The 24070-nt window shown below is 43.6% G+C and overlaps 1 protein-coding gene across 1 annotated transcript; it reads left to right on the top strand.

Moving 5' to 3' along the window:
• The first annotated feature begins 685 nt into the window (after positions 1-685).
• LOC147737549 (uncharacterized) lies at positions 686-22814 on the top strand. Its single transcript, XM_086936380.1, has 2 exons — positions 686-711; positions 17182-22814. The coding sequence occupies exon 2, from the start codon at positions 18296-18298 to the stop codon at positions 20111-20113; it is 1818 nt and encodes a 605-aa protein (XP_086792506.1). The 5' UTR covers positions 686-711; positions 17182-18295; the 3' UTR covers positions 20114-22814.
• Positions 22815-24070: the final 1256 nt, after the last annotated feature.

Below are 24070 nucleotides of genomic sequence, written 5' to 3'. Positions count from 1 at the left end.
GTCTTTACGTTTGTGAAAGTTCGGACGGGGCCTTGAAACGCCACATGATGACGTGTAGCTGCATAGTGTGACTCGGCAGCAGTGGAGAGTCACCTTCTCAAGTGACGTATTCTATACATTAAAGGGACAGAAATGGATCAGGACATTTCCCTCATTCTGAGGGATGAACACGAGCCTCGTGTGTAGCGCCTCGTGTCTGGTGTGTGGTATTAAAGCGCCTCGGTCCGAGCCACAGTCCTGACCCGGGGGGGGGAAGGGGGGGGGGGGGGGGGTAGTAGGGTAGGGAGGGCACCTCTGGGCAGGTCCAGGGGAGCAGTGTCTCTCTTCGGGGCCTGTGCATAGCGCCCCGAGGCTCAGGGCGGAGTCAAAGGCGCTGGATGGGGTGGAATGAACTCTGGGCTCCTCTGTCCTTAATGAGAATCCATCACCGAGAGACCTGTCCAGGGGAGGGGCAGAGGAGGCGAGGCCTGTCCAGAGGAGGAGAGTCCTGTCCAGAGGAGGAGAGGCCTGTCCAGAGGAGGGTCAGCGGAGGAGAGGCCTGTCCAGAGGAGGAGAGGCCTGTCCAGAGGAGGAGAGGCCTGTCCAGAGGTGCAGAGGAGGAGACGCCTGTCCAGGGGGGCAGAGGAGGAGAGGCCTGTCCAGGGTTGCAGAGGAGGAGAAGCCTGTCCAGGGGTGCAGAGGAGGAGAGGCCTGTCCAGGGCTGCAGAGGAGGTGAGGCCTGTCCAGGGGTGCAGAGGAGGAGAGGCCTGTCCAGGGGTGCAGAGGAGGAGAGGCCAGGTGAGGCCTGTCCATAGGGGTGCAGAGGAGGTGAGGCCTGTCCAGGGGTGCAGAGAAGGTGAGGCCTGTCCAGGGGTGCAGAGGAGGAGAGGCCAGTCCAGGGGTCAGAGGAGCAGAGGCCTGTCCAGGGGGCAGAGGAGATGAAGCCAGTCCAGGGGTGCAGAGGAGGAGAGGCCTGTCCAGAGGAGGAGAGGCCTGTCCAGAGGAGGGTCAGAGGAGGAGAGGCCAGTCCAGAAGAGGAGGGTCCTGTCCAGAGGTGCAGAGGAGGAGACGCCTGTCCAGGGGAGCAGAGGAGGAGAGGCCTGTCCAGGGGTGCAGAGGAGGTGAGGCCTGTCCAGGGGTGCAGAGGAGGTGAGACCTGTCCAGGGAAGGCATAGCTTGGCAGTTCGGGCTGGACTGTTCCCATGAGGCACAGGGTCAGACTGATTTGCATATGGCTATGTCTGAACTGGGGTGGCAGAGTGGGCTAAAGAACGGTGATGGATTAAACCCAGATCTGTTGACTGGGTGTGAGTGTTTGATTGGTTCAGATGCTCCGTCCATCACCACCCCCTGTTTGTACCACAATGTATTACATAGCACTATTACTACTCTAATAGATAAGTGAAACTATCGCAATCTAGTTCATGGTTGGAATCAAAATGAAGAAAACATGCGAGATAGAATCCCAGCACTTTTTTTTACATAGAGCTTAATCGGATGACAATCCTGTCTTATCCAAGTTAAAAATGCGCTTAAAAGAGGAATAATAGTGTTGATCTCATAATTTCTCTGGGAACTTGGATTGTGAACTCAAGATGTCTGTCACGATTAAACAAACGCAGTTCAGCCTTTCCTGTCACTTTACTGTTGTATAACATGGGTACTCAGCAAAGGATGGTATCTTCTGTTCTCTAAAGCGTTATCCTCGCTGACCAAAAGAGAAGCAACACTAATTATCAAATTCAACACAGCAGTAGATGGACTTAATGAACTTTCAGAAGTGTACCATCTTTAATCGATATCACAATTACCACACACAGTTTCTGCAAGCATAGTGAGCGAGTACCAACCATCGCTGGTTAGTGCAGATTTACACAATATAGCAAAGTCAGAGACCGGGCAGAAGAGGGTACGTGGGGTCTGCCTGTCTTTTAGCGTTGCATCCAGAAATGTTTTTTCCTCAAAGTATTGGTTTTACTAACCATGACAATATAAATACCTAAAATATTAATAATATGCAGAATAAGACTCACCCCTTGCCATGCTTGCATCAAACTAGGAAACGAGAACATGAATCAGATGGCACAGAATGGGATGTCACAGCCAATGGTCCCAGCCCAACTGGCCTCTGTGACGCGCATTCACAATCAAAGGCAGTTAAATCGGAACACGCCTTCAGTCCCGATGGCCCCACAGCCCCATACAGAATAGAACGCCTAATTCTTAACGAATTCAGGATTTCAACAAAATTCTTCAGTGATTAACAATGATTTTCCACAACTTCCACCTACACTAGGAGTTTCTACTGGACTGAATCAGACACATTGACTGTGCCTGAGATGGTAGATAGGTTGCATGCTTGGTGCAGTCCTAGAGGTCACCCATAGTGGCCCTTATGTAGAAGAAGTAAATGGGAATCCGGCATCTCTTTTAATCAATAAATGTGCCTCCCGTTCCACGGTCAGACTGACGGGAGCGCCCAACCCACCCCTCTTGGGAAAGGAGTCCAAGTTGTAGGCATTTCTAATAAACAACTGATGAGCTGTCAGCAAATGTTCCCGTACAAATTGTGTCAATGATGAATGGACACAAACTTAAACTGTGATTAAGATCCAGTTAATGTTAGGGAATAACCTTGTGAAATGACTTGTGTAATTTACTGTACACCGGATGGTGTTGGAATTCAAACACAATGTGAAGACTAAATTACATTCGGCAACTCGAGAGTTAATTTGTTTCCAGGCTTTACATAAGAGTATTTAACTCCAGATTTAAATTGCACAGTAAATCAAGAGGCTTGGAATTTTACAGGAAAGAAATGTGAATTGATTGAAAGTGCTGAGCCAGCTTAAATCACGGTGAAACCGAATACAGTGTGTCCACACACTCCTCAGTACAACCATACATGTGAAGCAGAGGAGGGCATATACCTGTCATTGATAACATTTTTAAGCAAGGCATTCTAAAAGAAGAGATATGGAGCCCATGTAACTCTACTATCACGGGAATTAAATAAACAGGTAGAAAAAGGAATATAGTAAAGGACCTGAGAAGAATTAATACTATTGTTGTCCCATGTCCCATGCAAGGTCCAATGCCAATCTCCTGCTTTAAGGTGAAGAGTCATAATTAATTACTCATTTTGTAGGTCTGTTTTATAAAATTATATTTTGTTGTGCTATGTTTTCATGAACATTCATTGATTGCTGTCATTTTTACCTCATCATGAACATGTCAATAATGTGTTCTCTCTGTCTAAAAACTTATCAAATGTACTGTTTTGGGATATTTGTTGCAATTGTTTTATTTTACCCTTTAAAAAAATGCAGACTACATGTCACTCCTCTTACTGATTTTGTACGTAAGAACTTTTCCTTGATTTTGAACTAAGCAGATTCTATGTCAGTTTGCTATTTGATATTATTGAAAAAGGTTTTCTTATTTCTTAGCACACATTTGTTGTGGTGGTCTGTCTATTGACTTTACATCTAGAGTTATATCTGAGTCTGGCTTTTGATATAATTTAAAGGTTAACTGTATGTGATCCTTCTGCAAATATTATGATGATTATTTCTCTGACTAAGTAACCATTATTTTAAATCTTTAATTTGACCGTACTGCTTGCTGTAACTCCAAAGCTAAATGCAAGTGCCTTTACCAAGGGAACGGTCCTTTAAAGGCAGTATTGCCTGCTACGGCTGACTATAAGGTCATTACACTGTTTGCCCCATGAGGGCAGAATGTGTTAATTAATAAAACAAAGGTGTCCCAGAGACTGAGGGGGTTGAAACACCTCCGGTACTCTGAAACCTTTGTTTCACAGTTGTTGCTGTGAATGTTAAACAGTTAACAGCCGCATGCTGGACCACAGCGGTTAAGCTGTGAAAGGAGGCTGAAGTCAGACCCTGGTTCTGCCTGGGCTCGGCTAAGCTGCTTTTCATCATTCAGTTGAGCCGGGAGATGAGCAGAACCCCCCCTCCTTCTTAGATACCAGTGACACTGCGAACTATGGGAGGAGGAAGGGGGGGTGGCTCCTGTGCCCTGCTGCAGGCTCTGTCTTCTCCTGTCCAATCCATATATTTCAGAGAGGCAGAGGCTGTGTATTAGGACATTGTAATGTTGAGAGCAGCGGGCCTATATCAGGTTGTTACATTGCTCAGCATTCGAACTCTGCATCAGCTTGAACTTGAATTGTTGTTACTCAGAGACCATGGTTTGTATAAATCTAAGAGTCTGGTTGACTGATTTATGAACGGTGGGCAGAATTATGTACAAAGACTTTAACGTACCCATGCAAACCAGATTGTTTTGATCTGCAAGTTTCATGGTCTGTAAATGGAAAGATGGGGGTTATGAAGATGTGGACTGGGTTGTTAGGGTTTGTTCTCTGAGAATCTGGGTGCACTCTATATTCACAGTGACCTATTCCAGCAAAGGATCATGGTTCTTGAACCCAAAAAAATATGTATTCATAACCAGAGTTGCTTCGCAATGGCATCCAGAGAACAAGAGATTATTTTGTTTTGGAAGTTCAGGACGGATATTTGTAAAATGTGATGAAGTGTGTTTGTCGTCTGACGCAAAACTATTTCTTTACTTTCTTTCAAGATATTCTGGGATGACCAGGCAGTGCAGCGTGGCTGCCACCCTCGGATGAAATAAATATAATATAACTGTCAGGTAAGGATTCCTATTACTCTAAGTTTCCTTTTCCCCTGTTTCTTCTTTCTCTATTCCCTTTCTTGATTTGTTTTTATTGTCACTTCAGCTTCAACATTTGACTCCCTCTGTGCACTATTCTTGTTGTTATCAAACTTCTGATAATCACCTGATGGAGCCACATTCCTCCTGGAAATGTTGGGAGTGTAGTACAGGTCCAATTCTTTTTAGGTCAGTTTTGCCCAGCAGTTCCTTAACAATTGGCATATTTGACTCCTCTTCCAGACCACATGATACCATCCTCCCTCTGTCTGTTCTTTCTGCGTATTTTCTCTCTGGATTTGACTTCCATCTCTTTGCGTCCTCCTATTCTGCCCTTTTTTGTCCTGTCTACTACAAGCAAAAGACACAGTACATGTGTGTGGACACACATGCACACAGGGCTTGCTTTAGGGTGGTGTCAGGATTCACAGAGTCGCCTCTATTAGCCTTCCAAGACGACGATTTGGCTCTTTGGCAATGCCCCGTTTTACTCGGGCTAATGTCTGGTTTCCCTGCCCCACAGGAAGACAACAGCAATAATTAGGAAATGTCCCAGTGAACAGAAAAAGAAACTGCCTAATATCTGTATTAAGAAACTGCCCAATATCTGTATATAGTTTGGGTGGTGCGCCCTCTAGTGATTGTAAAGAAGCTGCGTGCTTCAAACTGCGCACTTCAACGCAGATTTTGAACCAGCAGCTGTTCCTTGCCGCCGCTCCGTGTCAGGAATCCATGACGGGGGCTGTCGGAGTTTAGGAGCAGATTAGTGTTAGGTAAACACTACCGGAGGTTTCCTGGAAACGCAATTCATGAGAGAATTTCGTGTTTAGCTGAGCGCTCTCGTTGGTCCTGAGAGGCTTCAGCAGGAGAAGGAGTTCACAGAGCTACAGCGGCATTACGGCTAACCAGGGATTACAAAGGTCGTATTGACATCTCTTTATACTGTGCCTAGCTGTACGTCGAGGATACTTTGAACACTGGAGAGTCCGACTGCAGTGAGGAAAAGGCTTCCCTTTCGAGAGACATTCTGCAGGAAAGACAGTAAGGTCGCAGCACTCAATGTAAATTGTTGCAGTTGTGGTAAATAAAATTACCTGGTAAAGTTCAATAAAATAGCTTAATCAAAATAAGAGACACAGAGTCCGTGGCATCTGAGTTTTAAGGGGTTTTATTCCATAAAATGGAATTGTATGGTCCGGACCAGGATATCATGTTCCTTTCACCACTGGGGTTCAGGAAGGGACAGAGCAATGCTTTATTAACAAGGTACAATATTTATAGTTCATTCATGCAGAAGGCGTAACAGCTGAGAGAAGCAAGATAGGAAACATGTGCGTAGCAATACGTAATCAGAAGGCGTGCACTAGGGCGTACACGGGGGTGTGTACTAGAAACGTCACATAAAAGTGTCACAAGTGGGTGGATACATAGCAGAATCTTGCAGTGTCAGCCGAAACTATGGCATGGATGCGCGCGCAGCTGCATGACGTGTGATTGACGTGAAACTGGAGGGTGCAGGGGACTTGACATTTAGCGCTAGGATTAGAGACAGAAGTCTGGTGGGTCAGATCAACTTGTTCCTAAAACATATCTGGTATCTTGTGTTTGGAGTACATGTTGCTGGAAACTAAAGTCTATCGGGACAGAGGTTACTTGTCACTAAGGCTAGGAGATGCATATATTTCTTTAAGTAACTGGAGTTTTCTATGGAAATTGGTACAGTAATACACTTGCATGGAGACGGAAAGACTGGACTGTATCTATTGCAGGCAGGATATGTTTATCCTACTCGTTAGCTAGGAATGTGGATTCACGGAGCAGAACTGATAACTTTGAAGGCAAAATACCATCTTGGCAGGCAGGGTGGCTGAGCCAGGCCCCGCGCTGCTTGGCAGGAAGGAAGGCAGAGTTCAGAGATGCAGGTGGGGGCTGCCGTTTTCAGAGGCAGAAATCAGGAAAAGGCTCGATGGCAGGCCTTCGCCAGAGCCATGAAAACATGAAAGTGCACCATGTAAAGACGGTGGCACGGCATACTTAGGAACTGAATTATTGATCCATTCATGGCGGATCTGAAAGAGGACATGTTAACGTTGGACGCAAATGTATTTGCGTCTTCATAGAGGGTTGTGGAGGGAACTTACATGCACTTGAAGCACATACATGTAGCCGTTGGGGTACGTAGTAGGGGACACAATTGAGCATAAAAATTCATATTACCTCATTCCCTCCTTGTCCCCTACGGACCCTTCATGATATATCAATCTTCATTAATCCATCTATTTGTTCATATAACATCATTTGCTCTTCCTTTTTCTGACGGGAATTTGAACTTGAACTTGAATGGGGAATACATGATGTGGCGCACAATCCGCAAATCGATGGCCCACATTGTAAACATAGGCAACAACTGAATACTATGAGCAATATGATACCTAGAAATGACAGTACTTTCCATCCCCATGCAGAGATTACATTCCAGAACCAACCGGACCATGTCCAGGAGCCTGGATTCTGATGTATCAGATGAGCTATTTCGTGAAGCCTAGTGATGGCTTTGTAAACCGATGGTGCGTTGTCTGGAATGAAAACGCAACAGTTCGAGTGGATGACGGTACAAGCCCCGCCCCTATCGGCCAGGATGACGTCAAGGACAAGACGATTTTGAAGAACTACGAGTCTCATAGCAGACTGTTCCTCTGTTAGGTTACCTAGGGCAGAGGTAGTTTCATTCACTACAGCTTCAAGAGTTCTGGTCAATCTACATATCAGTTTACTATTCGAGACAGTACCTAAGTAGGGAAAGAAACCTTTATTGAAATCTGTATATTGCTCCCATGCCGTTTCAGTATAATCAACAATCGGGAGTTCTCTCTTGTGTCTAGTATGTACTAGGTGGGAGTTCCTATGATAATCAGGTGGGGCTAGAAAAACAGGTGGCAGAAGGAATGCAATGTAACAAGTACCATCCCAATCTAGGGGTAAACGTATGTATGCTGTATGGCCACAAACAAAATAAGAATGACGGGAAGCTTTGAATGTAGACTTGCCTTTATCACTGAATTCGACTACAGTAGTACATTCGCTGTGACCTAGGTGTACTGAACCATTCTTTCTGACACATAGTTCACCCTTAGCTGGTAATACTGACATAGAGGGTAAGTCTGGCTTGGTTTCGGACTCGACATTCAGAATCATGAGGTTAAGTGTAAAATTACCTAATCCATATACTTCATTTTCTAGATCTGTCCCTGTCCTTTTGGGAAAACCCTCCTTGTCAGGGAAACATACTTTGTGCAGAACAGTGTTCAGATTTCCCCATACCCAATTGCCTTGGTAAACTGCGGAATCAGAATCTAAGGAATTAATTAAACTAAACCATGCACCACAGGTGCCATTGTGTGTGAACGGGTACGGAAAGAGGGGCAGAACTCCCTTGTACTTCTGATAGGGAGGGAGTCGGCCACATATCCAACAATTGGTAGCATTGCTGGTCTGATGGGAATGGTGTAACATACTAATGAATGTATTGTTGCGCAGCGCAAGTCTGTATGACAATTCATGCGGGGGCAATTCACTGAAAGTGTGCTCGACAGTGACATTTGAAGTAGAATGTGTACGCTTGAAAATAGGGTAGTGCAAGTTTAACAGTATACTTGCAGCAATAATCATAAGACTCAGAAAAAACATAATCAATAATGTCACTATGCAGTGACTGCGGCGTGATTTACAATATTCACGTTTCTTGAGCTGTTTCTGTCTATCTCTCTCTCTATCGGGGTCTAGCGGGAACATGTCAGAATCAGGTTTAACCGATTCACCTGAGGAGGACTTAAACAATTAAACTGTCTGACTTACTAGACCGTAATTTGGATTAATTTTACTGATGCAGAGTTTTTCTAGAAAAGGGGATTTTGAGTCACTGGTTTCAAGGCAGTCTTTTGGGTGTTATCAAAGATTTGGGCAAAGAGAAAGTTCCAAATTGTCCATAGAATTTCCTTTTCGTCCTTCGAGCCGGATAGCAGTCCTCGTGGTGTGTAGCACAGGCTTCGGCGTCCTCCAATGCGGCTTAAGGGGGCTTGATCGGTCCAAAGTTCCGCTCATAGATAACATCTCCAGGGACTATGGCAGGCTCCTGGACTTAGGTGTTGTCAGGGAAGGCGGTGGCAACCTGTGAATGAAGAGAGAGTAGTGCAGACATCAAGGAAGCCAGGTAATCTGTCAGCATGTTATGGTCAACATCAGATATTATCTTGGCATAGGAGATAGGCCTGTTCTGGAATGGGCTGTTCTGGAATGGTCTGATTATGGCTTTCTACAAGGCTTGCTGTAGTATAATCTGGGACTGGGTACGCTTCTGTCCATCTGGTTAGTGCACACACTACTAAAACATACTTATAACCTTTACATCTGTCCATTTGGATATAATCCACCTGGAGGACTTCAAAAGGATGGTCAGGAGGATGACATCCACCTTGCTCTACTGGAATGCCTTTACCTGGGTTGAACTGACAACAGATCATGCAAGTACGCACTTTCTGTTTTGCTGCTGCTCGTAAATGTTTATTGAACCAAAGGTTTTGAATACTGTCTAACATGGCTTTTTCTCCTAAATGTGCAGGACTATGTGCTGTGTTAATAATAACTTGAACCATAGAGTTGGGGAGAAACCATGTGGCTTTTCCCTTCGTCATCCATCCCTGTTCTGTCTGGATCCCTCCTAGTTCAGTCCATTTCCTGATTTTGTCTGGTGTAGCATGTGTCTGTATGTGAATTACATCTAGGGCGGGATCCTTAACTGTCATGCAATGAGTTGGCGTCGGGACTATTGTCTTTGTCAAGTCAGGTGTGTGAGTCTGTGCTGTAAGCTTGCCTGTTCGGTCTGCCAGGTCGTTGCCCTGGGAAATGTTGTCAGTGACTTTAATATGTGCTTTACACTTCATGATGGCTATTGCTGTAGGCAAATGTATTGCTTCTAACAGAGCTTGAATAAGGGAACCATGTTGGATCTTGGCCCCATGAGAGGTCAGGAAACCTCTTTCTTGCCAGAGTACACTGAAGTCATGTACGACTCCAAATGCATAACGGGAATCTGTGTATATGTTAACTTTCTTGTTCTTGGCTAGAATACAGGCTTGGGTCAGAGCAATGAGCTCTGCCGCTTGGGCTGACAGGGTGTCAATATGATGTGTTTCTATGACATCAGTTTCTGTTGTTACTGCATATGCAGCCACTAACTCTCCTGTACTTGTTCTCATACATGAACCATCCACATAAAGTGTCAAGTCTGGATCTGGTAATGCGGTGTCTGTCAAGTCTTGTCTGGGTTTCGTCGTAATGGTAACAACTTCAACACAATCATGTGCCAAAGGGTCTGTCATATTTAATGGCAAAAGTGTAGCTGGATTCAATGTGTTACAGCGTCTTATTTCTATGTGTGGCTGAAATAATGTCAATTCATAACCTGTCAGTCGTGCTATAGTCAAGTGCTGAGTCTGTGTACGGTTTAAAAGAACTTCCACGGAATGTGGAACTTGTACTGTCAATTGGTGTCCTAACACTATAGAATCACTTTGTCTGATTGCTAGAGCTGTTGCTGCGACTGATTTCAGGCACGCAGGCAAAGCCTGGGCTACTGGATCTAATGTACTAGAGAAATAGGCACACGGTTTGTGTGACCCTGCTTGGTCTTGAGTGAGGACTGACAATGCAGTACCTTCACGTTCTGTGACAAAAAGTGTAAAAGGTTTGCTGTAACATGGTGTCGCTAAAACTGGTGCTTGACATAAAGCTTTCTTTAATTCGTCAAAAGCCTGTGTATGTTCCTGAGTCCAAGGGAGGACAGTCGATGACGCTGCCTCCTGTGTTGTCAACTGTATAAGTGGCTTGGCTAGAAATGCATACTGAGGGATCCATTGTCTGCAATAAGAAGTGACCCACTAAGACATTGTGTTCTCGGCTGTGACATATTTACAATTAACTGGATACGGTCGGGTGTTAGCTGTCTCCCCCATTTGGACAGCAAGTGTACAAGGTACACACCACTTGCTGTGCACTTTGAAAGGGACAGTCTGTAAAACCTTTAAAAAATTTAAAGCTACGTCCACTTAAACTGAATCAGAAGAGATACTGGCTACCTGGATGAATTGGAACACTGAAAAAAGCATTTTTCAGGTCAGTTACTGTAAAGAATGATGCTTCAGAATCAATAGCAGTCAGTAATGAAGAAATGTCTGGGACCACTGGGTATTGTGGTACCACACATCTGTTCAACCACTAGTCTGTAAACTGGTGGTGCATTAGGGTCTGATCGTTTAAGGATAGAAAGGACAGGTGAGTTACATATATTTTAGTCAGTCTTCACCACCCCCCCATGTGCAATGAGTTCGTCAACAATCTTTAATAAGGCCACTATGGCATCAGGTGGTATCTCGTATTGTCGTATACGTGGGAGTACTACTCCTGCTTTGAAAGTGACACGGTGTGGTGTTATGTTCATGTGACCTACGTCAGTTGGACCTTGTGCCCATAGGTGCTTTATACCTAGCAAGTTTTCTGGACATGATTTGGTAAGTACCAAGTCTGTGGCACGTGACAGTGGACCAACTCCAAGGGAAACTGGCTTTGACCCTTACTCTACCCTCTCTAGGCTGTTTCATGAGAAAGATTGGTAGTCTGACTGCATATACTGCCTCACTACTCTGAGAAGCAGCCCCCACCTCTAGAAAGATGTTCGCGCTCAGAGCTTGAATCTGATCCAAGCATAATCAAGTAAAAGCCGAGCTTCATTGCGATCTAAAATTGAATGACTGCCAAATGTTGATCTCATCGCAGGAGCAAAGCTTCCTGCCAATTATCCTGTTTACACTACTGAGGGAAAAACTATTTATTTGCAAGCATGCTCTTATCTGAAGTCAATGAAGCTAGCTGCAAGGAAGAGCCTGACTCAGCTGGAGAACAGCCAATAATTGTCCGCGGAAAAGAATTGGAGGATGGCTCCAAGAGGCAGTAGCCCTCCCTTTATATAAACATCATTTACTGGGAACCAGGCCATCTCGGTCTCGGACGGACAACACATTCCTTGTACGTCATAACATACCTCTTCCCAGGCCAGAGCTTTTCTAACTTTAACTGAAGCAAACCTTTAAAACGTTAATTAATAAAGACATATATTTTTCGGTAACTGAGTGACATGCTAGCATTTTAAAAATAATTCTGTACTGCTACTAGCTGCAAGGGAAACAAAACATTCATGGCATGGAAACACACCATATTTTACCTTTTTTTTTTTTTGAAAATAACATGTCGAACTCCTTAATTCTGCATTGCATAACCAATATTTTCATAAGTAAGTGTGCAAACTTTTCTATTCTACCTATTAAGAGGGCCAGATTCATACTTTTTCAAAAGGCCATGTTTTCTAATTTTAGTGGGGACTGTTCTCTGCACACATCAATTGAAGCAGCCTGTCAAAGTACATAGGTCAGTCTTAAAACTAAATGCAAATTAAACTAATGTAGGGGACACATAGCAATACATTAAGATGGTAGTGTATTATAGCTATCAAAAAGGGCCATGTTCATTAATTTCACAGATAGCCATTTTCCTAATTGAGTGGGATAACTGTCACACGCTATTCTAAAGGGCAGCTTGCATTGGGAAAAATATTCTGTAGAAACATTCCTATTTAAAAAACACACTGTTCTATTACACTAATAAAAACGCATTCTATGAAGGGTCTGATTTATATTTTCTTGTCAACCCTGAAAACATCTAAGCACCCTCTGTGCAAAACCCTTATCTCAATTCGACTGGTCTATTTACAACTTTACCGTCTTCTGAGGTAAACACATTAAATCAAGTATTCCAAGACAAAACCCTTCACAAAAACACTCCTTTACCCTCCATGCAACATTTTACCATTCAATCTGCAAACTGAATACGCCCATTGGATAACATGGCAAATCGCACCCCCGCACAAAACATGCTTTTTCCACCACCTCCACAGCTCGGATCCTTTTCAAATTTTGTATCACAGTAGTCCAAGCTATTCCCTAAATCCTCACCAAAAAGCAACCAAATCCCTCCACTGGAACGGGTACGAATTTCCGCTCAAAAACACGCCCCCCCGCAAACACCAAAAAACGCTAAAATTCCTCAACACCTTGTCAAAACAAATACTGCCTTCTCAATCCAAGAAATTAACCCTTCTTCAAAACATTTTCTCCACGCACTTGAAAGAGATCCAGCTCTCTCCTGACTAACGCAATGATAACATGCTCTGTACAAGCCATATCCACATGGCGCTATTCACAAGCCATATTTACAAGAAAGTCAACAAGTCCAAAAATGACATGCTCTTCACAAGGCATATTTACAAGGCGAAATGCACAAGGAACACAACAAGTCTAAATGAGAATATGCTCCTCACAAGCCATATTTACAAGGAGCTATTTACAAGAAACTACACAAATCTTCCTAGTCTTAGTGAAATCACGAGCATTGAACCCTTTCCTGGTTCTGGATCATATATACAGTGGGGAATTGCTACATCTTCCACGTCCTGCTGAAGCTGTTGGAGCTGGTCTGCTGATGGGGGCGGAGGGAAATCTGCGTTTACGTGGTCCGGTGCGGGCTCTTCTAGATAGGCGGAAATAAAAGCCTCAGATGCTGTCGGCTTCTTTCTACATACTCTAAAGGTACAGGTGCCATTCGCGACTTACGGGGTGTTTCTAAGGGGGTCACTTTTAGCTAGTTCTTCTGAGAGGACCAGTAACAACGGCATTTCTTTCTCTATCAGCCTGTTCTGCCTTGACCTTGTCTAGTTCTCTCTGCTTGATGAATTTCTTTTTCTGTAAGTCTATGTGATTCTTAATGCCATAATTCTATGGCGTCTTTCTGTGACTGTCGGGCTTTCTTTTTCAATAATGCTTCCTCTACTCTCATGATGCACTCGGCATCCCATGTTCCTAAAACAGGCCATCTATATTTCTCTTCTAAGTGTTTGGTATAATTGACCCACAAGTCTAAGTACAGTATGGCATCTAAGCCATGCTTGTGGTACATAAAGTGCCCTGGAGTGTCCCTGGGTGGAACAGGCACTGCTTCTTCTAGAATCCCCTTTCTAGTTCCCATCTGTCGTAACTTACTGAACAGCGGCATTTTTGAACCTTGATACTTGATACTTACTCGAACTTGAACACCATAAATACAATATACACAGTAATGCAGATCAAACAATCACTCATACCACGACATTAAAACACATTTAAACATTTCGAACAGAAAACCACATATTAACTAGTAACATTTACTTGATGTACTGCTAAACAGCACAGATACACTGCTAAACAGTGCAGACCGGGTCTGTGTACCCAAACTCGTCTTGACCGGGGCAAACTAATGCACCCGTCTAGATGCGTCCCCAGCAACGGTACTCACCGGGAAGCACGGAATCGGAAGGCCTCGGAAAACTCGACATTGGACTGGACCCTGGACTGGACTCGACTTGCGACGTAGATACTTCGGAACTTCGGAACTGGTGGGCCTCAAGACACCTCGGACCTTGCACTCTCGGCTGGACTCGGGTTGGGATCCTCCGCACTCCTCACCGCCTCGTCTGGGTGTCGATCGCAGTCTCAGTCACCTCCGTTGGCCTGAGGGAGGTACAGGAAATCCTGCGGATGCGCATGAGTGTCCGTCCGGCTGTGGCAGGGGACTAGGCCTGCAACGCACCGCCGGCGAGTAAGGTGGGGGAGGGTCCCATCTGGGGTGCCAATTTATGTGGTAAATAAAATTACCTGGTAAAGTTCAATAAAATAGCTTAATCAAAATAAGAGACACAGAGTCCGTGGCATCTGAGTTTTAAGGGGTTTTATTCCATAAAATGGAATTGTATGGTCCGGACCAGGATATCATGTTCCTTTCACCACTGGGGTTCAGGAAGGGACAGAGCAATGCTTTATTAACAAGGTACAATATTTATAGTTCATTCATGCAGAAGGCGTAACAGCTGAGAGAAGCAAGATAGGAAACATGTGCGTAGCAATACGTAATCAGAAGGCGTGCACTAGGGCGTACACGGGGGTGTGTACTAGAAACGTCACATAAAAGTGTCACAAGTGGGTGGATACATAGCAGAATCTTGCAGTGTCAGCAGAAACTATGGCATGGATGCGCGCGCAGCTGCATGACGTGTGATTGACGTGAAACTGGAGGGTGCAGGGGACTTGACATTTAGCGCTAGGATTAGAGACAGAAGTCTGGTGGGTCAGATCAACTTGTTCCTAAAACATATCTGGTATCTTGTGTTTGGAGTACATGTTGCTGGAAACTAAAGGCTATCGGGACAGAGGTTACTTGTCACTAAGGCTAGGAGATGCATATATTTCTTTAAGTAACTGGAGTTTTCTATGGAAATTGGTACAGTAATACACTTGCATGGAGACGGAAAGACTGGACTGTATCTATTGCAGGCAGGATATGTTTATCCTACTCGTTAGCTAGGAATGTGGATTCACGGAGCAGAACTGATAACTTTGAAGGCAAAATACCATCTTGGCAGGCAGGCTGGCTGAGCCAGGCCCCGCGCTGCTTGGCAGGAAGGAAGGCAGAGTTCAGAGATGCAGGTGGGGGCTGCCGTTTTCAGAGGCAGAAATCAGGAAAAGGCTCGATGGCAGGCCTTCGCCAGAGCCATGAAAACATGAAAGTGCACCATGTAAAGACGGTGGCACGGCATACTTAGGAACTGAATTATTGATCCATTCATGGCGGATCTGAAAGAGGACATGTTAACGTTGGACGCAAATGTATTTGCGTCTTCATAGAGGGTTGTGGAGGGAACTTACATGCACTTGAAGCACATACATGTAGCCATTGGGGTACGTAGTAGGGGACACAATTGAGCATAAAAATTCATATTACCTCACAGTAAACGCGCATGAGCTACAGCGCAGCATTAACAAGAAGAGTATTCCCCAGGACATACCCCTCTTGCGCTTTCCCTGTACTTTCCTTTTCCCTATCTTTCCTTCCTAGTCCCCTTTTGCGCGCTTCTGAGGAAATTCTTTGGAGAACAGTTCTACAACCCTGCACCAATTGAAGTAAGCTTATTCTAAAGCAGAACCCCCAAGACAACATCTGGCAGAAGGCTTCACAGGTATTAGTTTAGTACTTGGGAAAGTAAGAAGGGAGTTTAATAGAGAGACAGAGTTTAATGTAATGTATGTTTCTTCAAAGATAGAAGCCTTGCAAGATACCTATTATCACATATAGAAGAGTAGCAATTGCCCTGGCTTGAACTGGTAGGACAAGTTTTGATTTACTTTTAAGAAAGACAGTTAAAGTGGAAGAAGGTTTGTGGGTTATTCTCTCTCTCCCAACTCTGTGTATTAGGCACCCCCATTGGAAAAACGACTAGTCCTCAGAAGTTGCGGGTGACAGCTGAAGCCAAGGTTTCTCTTCTCTTTCCACTTCCCCTTTCCCCCCCCGGCTGGTGTGATTTGCTCTTGAAGTGAAGATACCAGTGGAGGGGTGATTGAGACAAGCATCACTACTGCCCCTGCAAAGAGTTGGAGCGCTTGACAGGTGGTGTGACCGGTGGAACTGCACCTGGTGCTGACCTTGGGGGCACTGTATTTAGAAGTAACTTATGGGTTCACAAGCATCTACTGAAGAGTAGGGGTGGGCGGAATTTGAGTAGTCATGCTTCGCAAAGCTTCGCGAAACGGTAAAAAATCTCCGCGAGCACGCAAAAGTTCAGCAAACACGTGGAATTGCTTGTTCCGCCCGTTCGCGTTGCTTTTTTCCTGTTCGCGAATGCTGTTTGCGTGCTCGGGGAGAAATATCTCGCAAACACGCATTTTTAAAGCACGAACAAGCAAAAAATTCAACGAAACCGCAGATCGCAGAATTTTTGGCAATTCCGTGTTCTCTGCAGAACCTGTAATTACCCAAATTCCGCAAATTTCACGACACGAATTTACCACCCAGGCCTACTGCAGAGTTTCCTATGCCGGACCCCTGTGGTGAAAGTGGAAGATAGCCTTTTTTCTCTTTCCTCAGTTTTGTGTTTTTCTTTTCTTGACCCTTTTTGGTTTCCTTTACTGTTGTGCTGTTCAATAAAATGTCCCTTCCTAGATCACTGGAAAAAGGAATAGATTAACAGTCTAGGTGGGCAGGGGAGTAAATAACATCTAGTAATTTATTACAAGAATTACAAATATCTCACTATGACGCCAGCCATTGCCACAGAAATTGCAATTTGATAGTGGTGGCTGCTTCTGAGAATCTGTATTTCTTTCTTAAATATTTACTTCTTTTGCTCTCAGATACTTCATTTCCAGTGATCCCAAGCTCCCGACCTACACTGTTTCACCACTGTCAGAAATGCAACTCAAACTGATTTCCTATCTTGTTTTTGTTAATGCTTTCTTTGTGCAAAGTATAAAGTCACAGATATTTTGTCTTTGTGTTCATTGACAATTTTTTACTCCATTTCTACAGGTGACAGAAGCATGAACAGAAAAAAGAAGGTTTAAATTTAGTGAAACACAACGAAAAGGATTATTTCAAGGAAAGTTAAAACTTTCTCGAGCTCTAGAGAAGAAACACATTCTATGTGCCAGGAATGGTGAGGATGTTGAAGCGGAAGAAACTGGTGAATGTGAAAGTTGTCAAATCCCTAAAGGAAAATTATCATAAATGTTTACCAAGTGTCAGTAACTGAGATTAAGGAGAACATTGGCCACAACTGATAACCCCACAGTGCACTTGAGAAAACTCAGTGTTGTAAATTCTGTTTGATGGTTTATGAGAAATGCTTTGGAGACCTAAACCCTCCCCAACAGATCAGCATCCGTAGATGTGTTGTGATGTGACAGAACCGTCAAAAAGACTAATATCCCCGATTTACAAGTGCAAGCTATTGACTCCGTCTCCTGTGATTCAGAGGAGGGAAAAGATTGTTTAAAAGAAACAAATTGTAAATGCTCTTTCTTAGATGTCGTTTCGGCAAAGATGCCGGATTATCATTTCCAATATAGGAAGATTTTCCCCCACCAACTCTGTCTCTTGGGTTGACCCGAGTAGTTTCAAAGTGTCCTGTAACTTCCAAAGTGGATCATGTACTTGTCTTAGCCACTGAGCAAAAAACGTATATAATGGCACAGAAAGTATAAAAGGGGCCAGTGTTACACTATTGATAATTCTTAAACCAGCCTGGCATGCCCTAATTACCTGCCATTACTTGTATGAACAAATGTACTTAACAGGCAAACACTAAAGCCCAAAGACCTTATCAGTGCCTTTAAAACTCCTAAATCAAATGTGATAAACTAGAATCACTAAATGAAACTAATTAAACTTGAGAGAATTCACCCGGGCATAACTTGGAGAAAATGAATCCATGAGAGGCCTCTTAATCAATACAAAGGGCTCCTCAGTGAAAGTTTATAAGACAAGTTAGATAGGTGCCTTTAAAGGTAGGAACATGATCTCCTGGAAAAAACGATAATTAGTTAAATGCATATGTTAAGAAGAGCATCTGAAATGTATTTTAGAAGGTCATGCTGAGTTGTAACAAACAAGTACATGATCAGAAATCATACTCAGTCTTAAGATGGCATGTATCCAGGAACAAACCCAACTTGGAGAAACAAACAACTCGAATAAGAGCAATGGATGTGAGAACAGCTTTAGTCATCAATCCCACCTCACTAAACATGAGAAAACTAGCGCTGGACGAAAACCCTATCAGTGTCCCGAATGCCAGAAAGGCTTCACTCGCAAATACAACCTTACTGTACATGAAAGAACCCACACTGGGCAAAAACCGTATCAGTGCTCTGAATGCTGTAAAAGCTTCAGTAGCAAATCCAATCTCACTTTACATGAAAGAAACCACACTGGACAAAAACCTTATCAGTGCTCTGAATGCCGCAAAAGTTTCAGTAGCAAATCCCATCTCACTTTACATGAAAGAAACCACACTGGACAAAAACCTTATCAGTGCTCTGAATGCTTGAAATGCTTCAGTCAGAAATCCAACCTTACTGTGCATGAAAGAACCCATACTGGGCATAAACCGTATCAGTGCTCTGAATGCCAGAACACGTTCAACCAGAGATCCAGTTTAATTGAACATGAGAGAATCCATACTGGGCTCAAACCCTATCAGTGTTCTGAATGCCAGAAAGGCTTCACTCGCAAATTCAACCTTATGGTACATGAAATAACCCACACTGGGCATAAACCGTATCAGTGCTCGGAATGCTGTAAAAGCTTCAGTACCAAATCCATTCTCACTTTACATGAAAGAACTCACACTGGACAAAAACCGTATCAGTGCTCTGAATGCCTGAAACCCTTCACTCGCAAATCCAATCTCGCTTTACATGAAAGAACCCACACTGGACAAAAACCGTATCAGTGCTCCACGTGCCAAAAAAGCTTCAGTTTTAGTGGCAGTCTGATTCAACATCAGCGAACTCACACTGAACAAAAACCGTATCAGTGCTCTGAATGCTTGAAACGCTTCAATCGCAAATCCAATCTCACTTTACATGAAAGAACCCACACTGGACAAAAACCGTATCAGTGCTCCACGTGCCAAAAAAGCTTCAGTTTTAGTGGCAGTCTGATTCAACATCAGCGAACTCACACTGAACAAAAACCGTATCAGTGCTCTGAATGCCTGAAACGCTTCACTCGCAAATCCAATCTCACTTTACATGAAAGAACCCACACTGGACAAAAACCTTATCAATGCTCTGAATGCCGGAAAAGCTTCAGTCAGAAATCCAGCCTTACTGTACATGAGAGACGTCACACTGGACAAAAACCGTATCAGTGCTCTGAATGCCGGAAAAGCTTCAGTCAGAAATCCAGCCTTACTGTACATGAGAGAAGTCACACTGGACAAAAACCTTATCAATGCTCTGAATGCTGGAAAAGCTTCAGTAGGAAATCCAATCTCACTTTACATGAAAGAACCCACACTGGACAAAAACCTTATCAGTGCTCTGAATGCCGGAAAAGCTTCAGTCACAAATCCAGCCTTACTGTACATGAGAGAAGTCACACTGGACAAAAACCTTATCAATGCTCTGAATGCTGGAAAAGCTTCAGTAGGAAATCCAGCCTTACTGTACATGAAAGAACCCACACTGGGTATAAACTGCATCAGTGCTCTGAATGCCAAAACAGTTTCTATTCCAAATCCAGTTTAACTGTACATCAGAGAATCCATACTGGGCTCAAACCGTATCAGTGCTCTGAATGCTGTAAAAGCTTCAGGCACAAATCCAACCTTACTGTACATGAGAGAACACACACTGGGCTCAAACCGTATCAGTGTTCTGAATCCCAGAAAAGCTTCAGTCATAAAATAACTTTTACCCAACATGAGGGAACTCACACTGGGAATAAACCTGATTAGCTCTCTGAATGCTGAAAAAGTCAGAAATCTGGTCTCACTCAACCTGCAAGAACTTACCTGGAAAAAACCTCGTCATTGTTCTAAATGCCAGGGAAGCTTCTGCTGGAGATTCAATTTCATTCGACAAGAGAGAACGCACAAAGAGAAAGAAAATGACCCGTGCTCTCAATGTGACAAAAACTTCAGTTGTAAATGTAACCTTTCTACATAAGCGAGCCAATGTGGGAGAATAAAAGGTGCTCAATGTCAATCCTGAGGAGGAGCTTTCAGCATCACAAAACCTTTACATGAAGCAGCCACAAAGACACTGCTCCATTGATTGTCCAACAAACCGTCTACTGAGAAAAGCACACAGCGAGGGATGGAAATGCTTGAATTAACCTTATTCCTTTGTAACTATTTGTGGCCTCATTCCATTCAGTGTGTTTTGTTGCCTGAGTGTTTATAAGCAATGACTGACCCACAAAGGCCATTTGATACGGAACCAACGCATGTTCATGTCTGTGCCACTTACGGCTGATCATTGAGAAAAACTAAAAGTGATGGAATGACTGGTAGTTGATCTCAGCACCATCCCACCACATCATTCTCTAGTCTTTGTGCAACTACAGATAAGGCCAGCCATATGCAAACCATTCTTGGCTCCACCGTAAATAGTCCTAATGACTTCTGTTCCGAGTGGACATGGCCTCGTATTCCAAAGATCCACTTCAGCGCCCTCTTTCTATGTCCTTTTTGCTTCAAATGGACCTGCTTCCCATCTGCTGAGGACAGTTTCACAAGCTTTACAATCTCATCAGATACACTCAAAAGAGTCTCACAGATAAGCAGGCCTATTCATAAACTACTATAGGACGACTAAAATACAAGAAAATGCGATTCACAAAGTATGTGCTGTCGTTCTGCCTCTCCTATCTTTTTCTTTGTGGAGTTGTCTGCCTCGACTGCAGAGTTTCCGCACACGTTTATATACTTTTTGTAATAAATGCGAGAGGGGGCAGAGTGGGAGTGGGTGTAAAATGGGAAATATTTATGAATAAAGGGGAGGGGCTAAGGGAGGAGTAAGGAGGGGTGTAGGGACAGACAAGCACTCACCCACAAAGGAGTACACCTATTGCTATTTACACACCACACCTCTAAAGTCAAAACAGTTGTAAATGTACCCGAGCTCGGGGTCCAACATCACACATGGTCATCCACTGGAACTGCGACACACTCCCATTAATAATAACGGAGGTACGGACATAAATTAAAACGGCATTAAATTAAATATTTTAAACTAATTAAAAATCTAAACAAATGTCATTCAAGGCAAAAAAATATCTAAAAAGAAAAAAATTATTATTTTACAATGTTTTATTTTTAACATTTGTTGAATTGCAACACTAATATAACATTCATTTTTAGTGAAGTATAATTACATATGTTATAATTAATGCCCAACATCAAATTTCAGGTTATTTCAGGCAATCAGGTGACACCACGTTGCAGAGATTTTCATATTTTCAATCCAAATAATAGACTAACATGTCCACCACTCAACTTAATTTCAATTTTCACTATACTAATTCACCACTAATCCTTTAATGGGTTCCGTAGTAGTGTGCTACTCTCCGAAAAAGTGCTTTGATGCCTCGTGAGGGGTAATAAGCACCATATGCTTACAATTACAATACAATACATTTAAAAATTATTAATACATATTATAAATGTTAATTTAGGTGGGACACCTTTAATTAAACCATAATACAAATATATCTTCTATATATTCAACTTGGGTGGAGGTTTCCCTGTGTAAAAAATATAAAGAATATTTAAATTGTTTATTACACTTGGAAAAAATATTTTTATGTTAAATACAAATGTAAGTGTTATAAACTAAATTAAAAAATGCTACAATAATAACTCACAGTTTACTTAGAGATTTAATTGATTTTAAATGTAAAAAAAAGTTTTTCTTACAGATCTGTTTCAAAAATCCCAACTAGCTAAAATCATCGGATTTTCTTATTATGTACTCCGAATGACTGATTTGCCTTATTCACCTCTATTCGGAGGGGTACATCCCAAAAAAATCATGTATAGAATTAATTGAAAGTATTTTTAAATATATGTCATTTTATAACATTCTTTTGAAGGTGGGTGTAAAGGCAAAATACATAATTCTATTTTATCTTTATTTTCAAATGGGTTTGTTTTTTAAGTTTTAAGTCTCTCTCTCCATTATTTTCCATGGGAGGGCTTTGCATTCCCAGTGGTTGGCTATGTATGGTGCTGCACTTTCTATTGCTCCACTTTGGCCAAAGTAAGTTACATTTGTACATTTTACTCCACCTCTGTTTAAGCGTGTGCAGATGTTCAAGTCCACACTTTTGAGTAACTTTATCGTAATGGTGAATAGCTAAAACTAGCAAAGTTACTCTACAAGCATCCTTGTATGTATAGATTACTCACAGGTGTAAGGTACCTCTGTGAATAAGCTCGAGGTGTCCAACTCAACCTGAGTGCTTCCTTTTTGTGGTAATGGTAAAGTGGACGCGGGCACTTGGGCTGTTATTAGAGCAAATGGGATGGTCCTGCGCAAACACCAGAGCACTCATCCGGTGTGTTTGTTTGGCTGGGGAGCGGCGATGAATACTTTGAAGTAATTTTCCTGGACTTGCTACATCACTCGCCTCCTGAGGGCCTCCTGTAGCAGCAATTTATCATATGGCTGAGATACCCGCCACCCCCTCTCAACACAATCCCCAAAGGAGGGAAACCGGAAACAGTTCTTGAAGTTTTTGGAAGAGGGAGGGAGTGACCCTCCCCGGCCGTATTTATTAAAACAAAAAATTAAACGTTAAACAGTTTCATATTAATGTACAATTTCATAACCACATTGCGATGTTTGGCTAACCTTAACAGATTCTCTAATACAGAGGTTCTCCTAGCCGAACTAACAACCTACAAAACATTTTCTTGAAATAATGAAATTGTACATCCTAACGTTTAAGGGCCAACGGCAAGGTCGTAACCGGTGTCAAGATCCCTAACCAGAAATACCCCCCCCACTTGGGAGGGGCGACAGCACTGAGGCGTACCCCAAGTGCAACTACCAATTTCCCTTGACTTGACGGGGGCCCCAATAAACTCGACGCCACTTAAAGGTCGTTCGAGGACTCGTGTGAGTATCTAGAAGGTAGCGTAGACCTCCCCCCAAACCCCACACAACTTACCACATCTGCCGTCGCAGACGTCACTGGCCCCGGGAAATTCCCCAGGAGGGGGCTGTAACCCCTCCTACACAGGAAGGGGCCTTGACCGCCTTTCCTTTCCTTCCGGCGGCCTCTCCTTAGACAGGACCGCCTCCCCGTTGAGGGGCCAAAGGCCACCTCTCCCGAGCGCTCCCATCCGTGTTGGGTGACGCCCACTCATAGGGATCTTCCAATTACTGCTCACCGATCATGACCTTACCGCCCGACCAAAATAAATACGACAATGCTAACTAAACCAACAATACATTGGCCACTATGACCCGAATAAGCATGCTTATAAACGGACACTAAAAACCGAATATCTTTAATCACAAAACATACATAAAATCGACCAACTTTATTACACACTCAATATCAACATGATAATACCACAACCTGTAAACGAAAATAGAGTTATCGATCTATTTTAAAACGACTGGCTGTCCTCAGGGGCTGGTGGGTGGGTCAAAATTGGCTCTTCGTTCCGTCTCGAGCTCACGTGCAGCGAGGAGGTGCAGCTTCAGAGCACAGGAACAAGAGGATGTCTTCCGGTCTTGCGTCCCTTTTTATCCGTCTTCAGGGCGGGCGTAAACCCGCCCCTGCCTGCCCCGAGGGCGTGGCCAGCCGCGTCAGTGTCTAGGCCAGCCCACTCTAGGGCGGGAAAGAGCGCGCCCCGGCTACGCCGCTTCGGGCATACCAGCCGAGACGCGCCTCCCGCCCA

The sequence above is a fragment of the Lissotriton vulgaris genome, chromosome 1_1, assembly GCF_964263255.1.
Source record: "Lissotriton vulgaris chromosome 1_1, aLisVul1.2, whole genome shotgun sequence".
NCBI classification, from domain to species: domain Eukaryota; kingdom Metazoa; phylum Chordata; class Amphibia; order Caudata; family Salamandridae; genus Lissotriton; species Lissotriton vulgaris.
Note: the sequence above shows the minus strand (reverse complement) of the source record. Positions and strands in the feature narration are given on the sequence as shown.

What these genes read in the sequence shown, in the direction of transcription:
- LOC147737549 (XM_086936380.1), top strand. Translation starts at nt 18,296, where the DNA reads ATGGCATGTATCCAGGAACAAACCCAACTTGGAGAAACAAACAACTCG.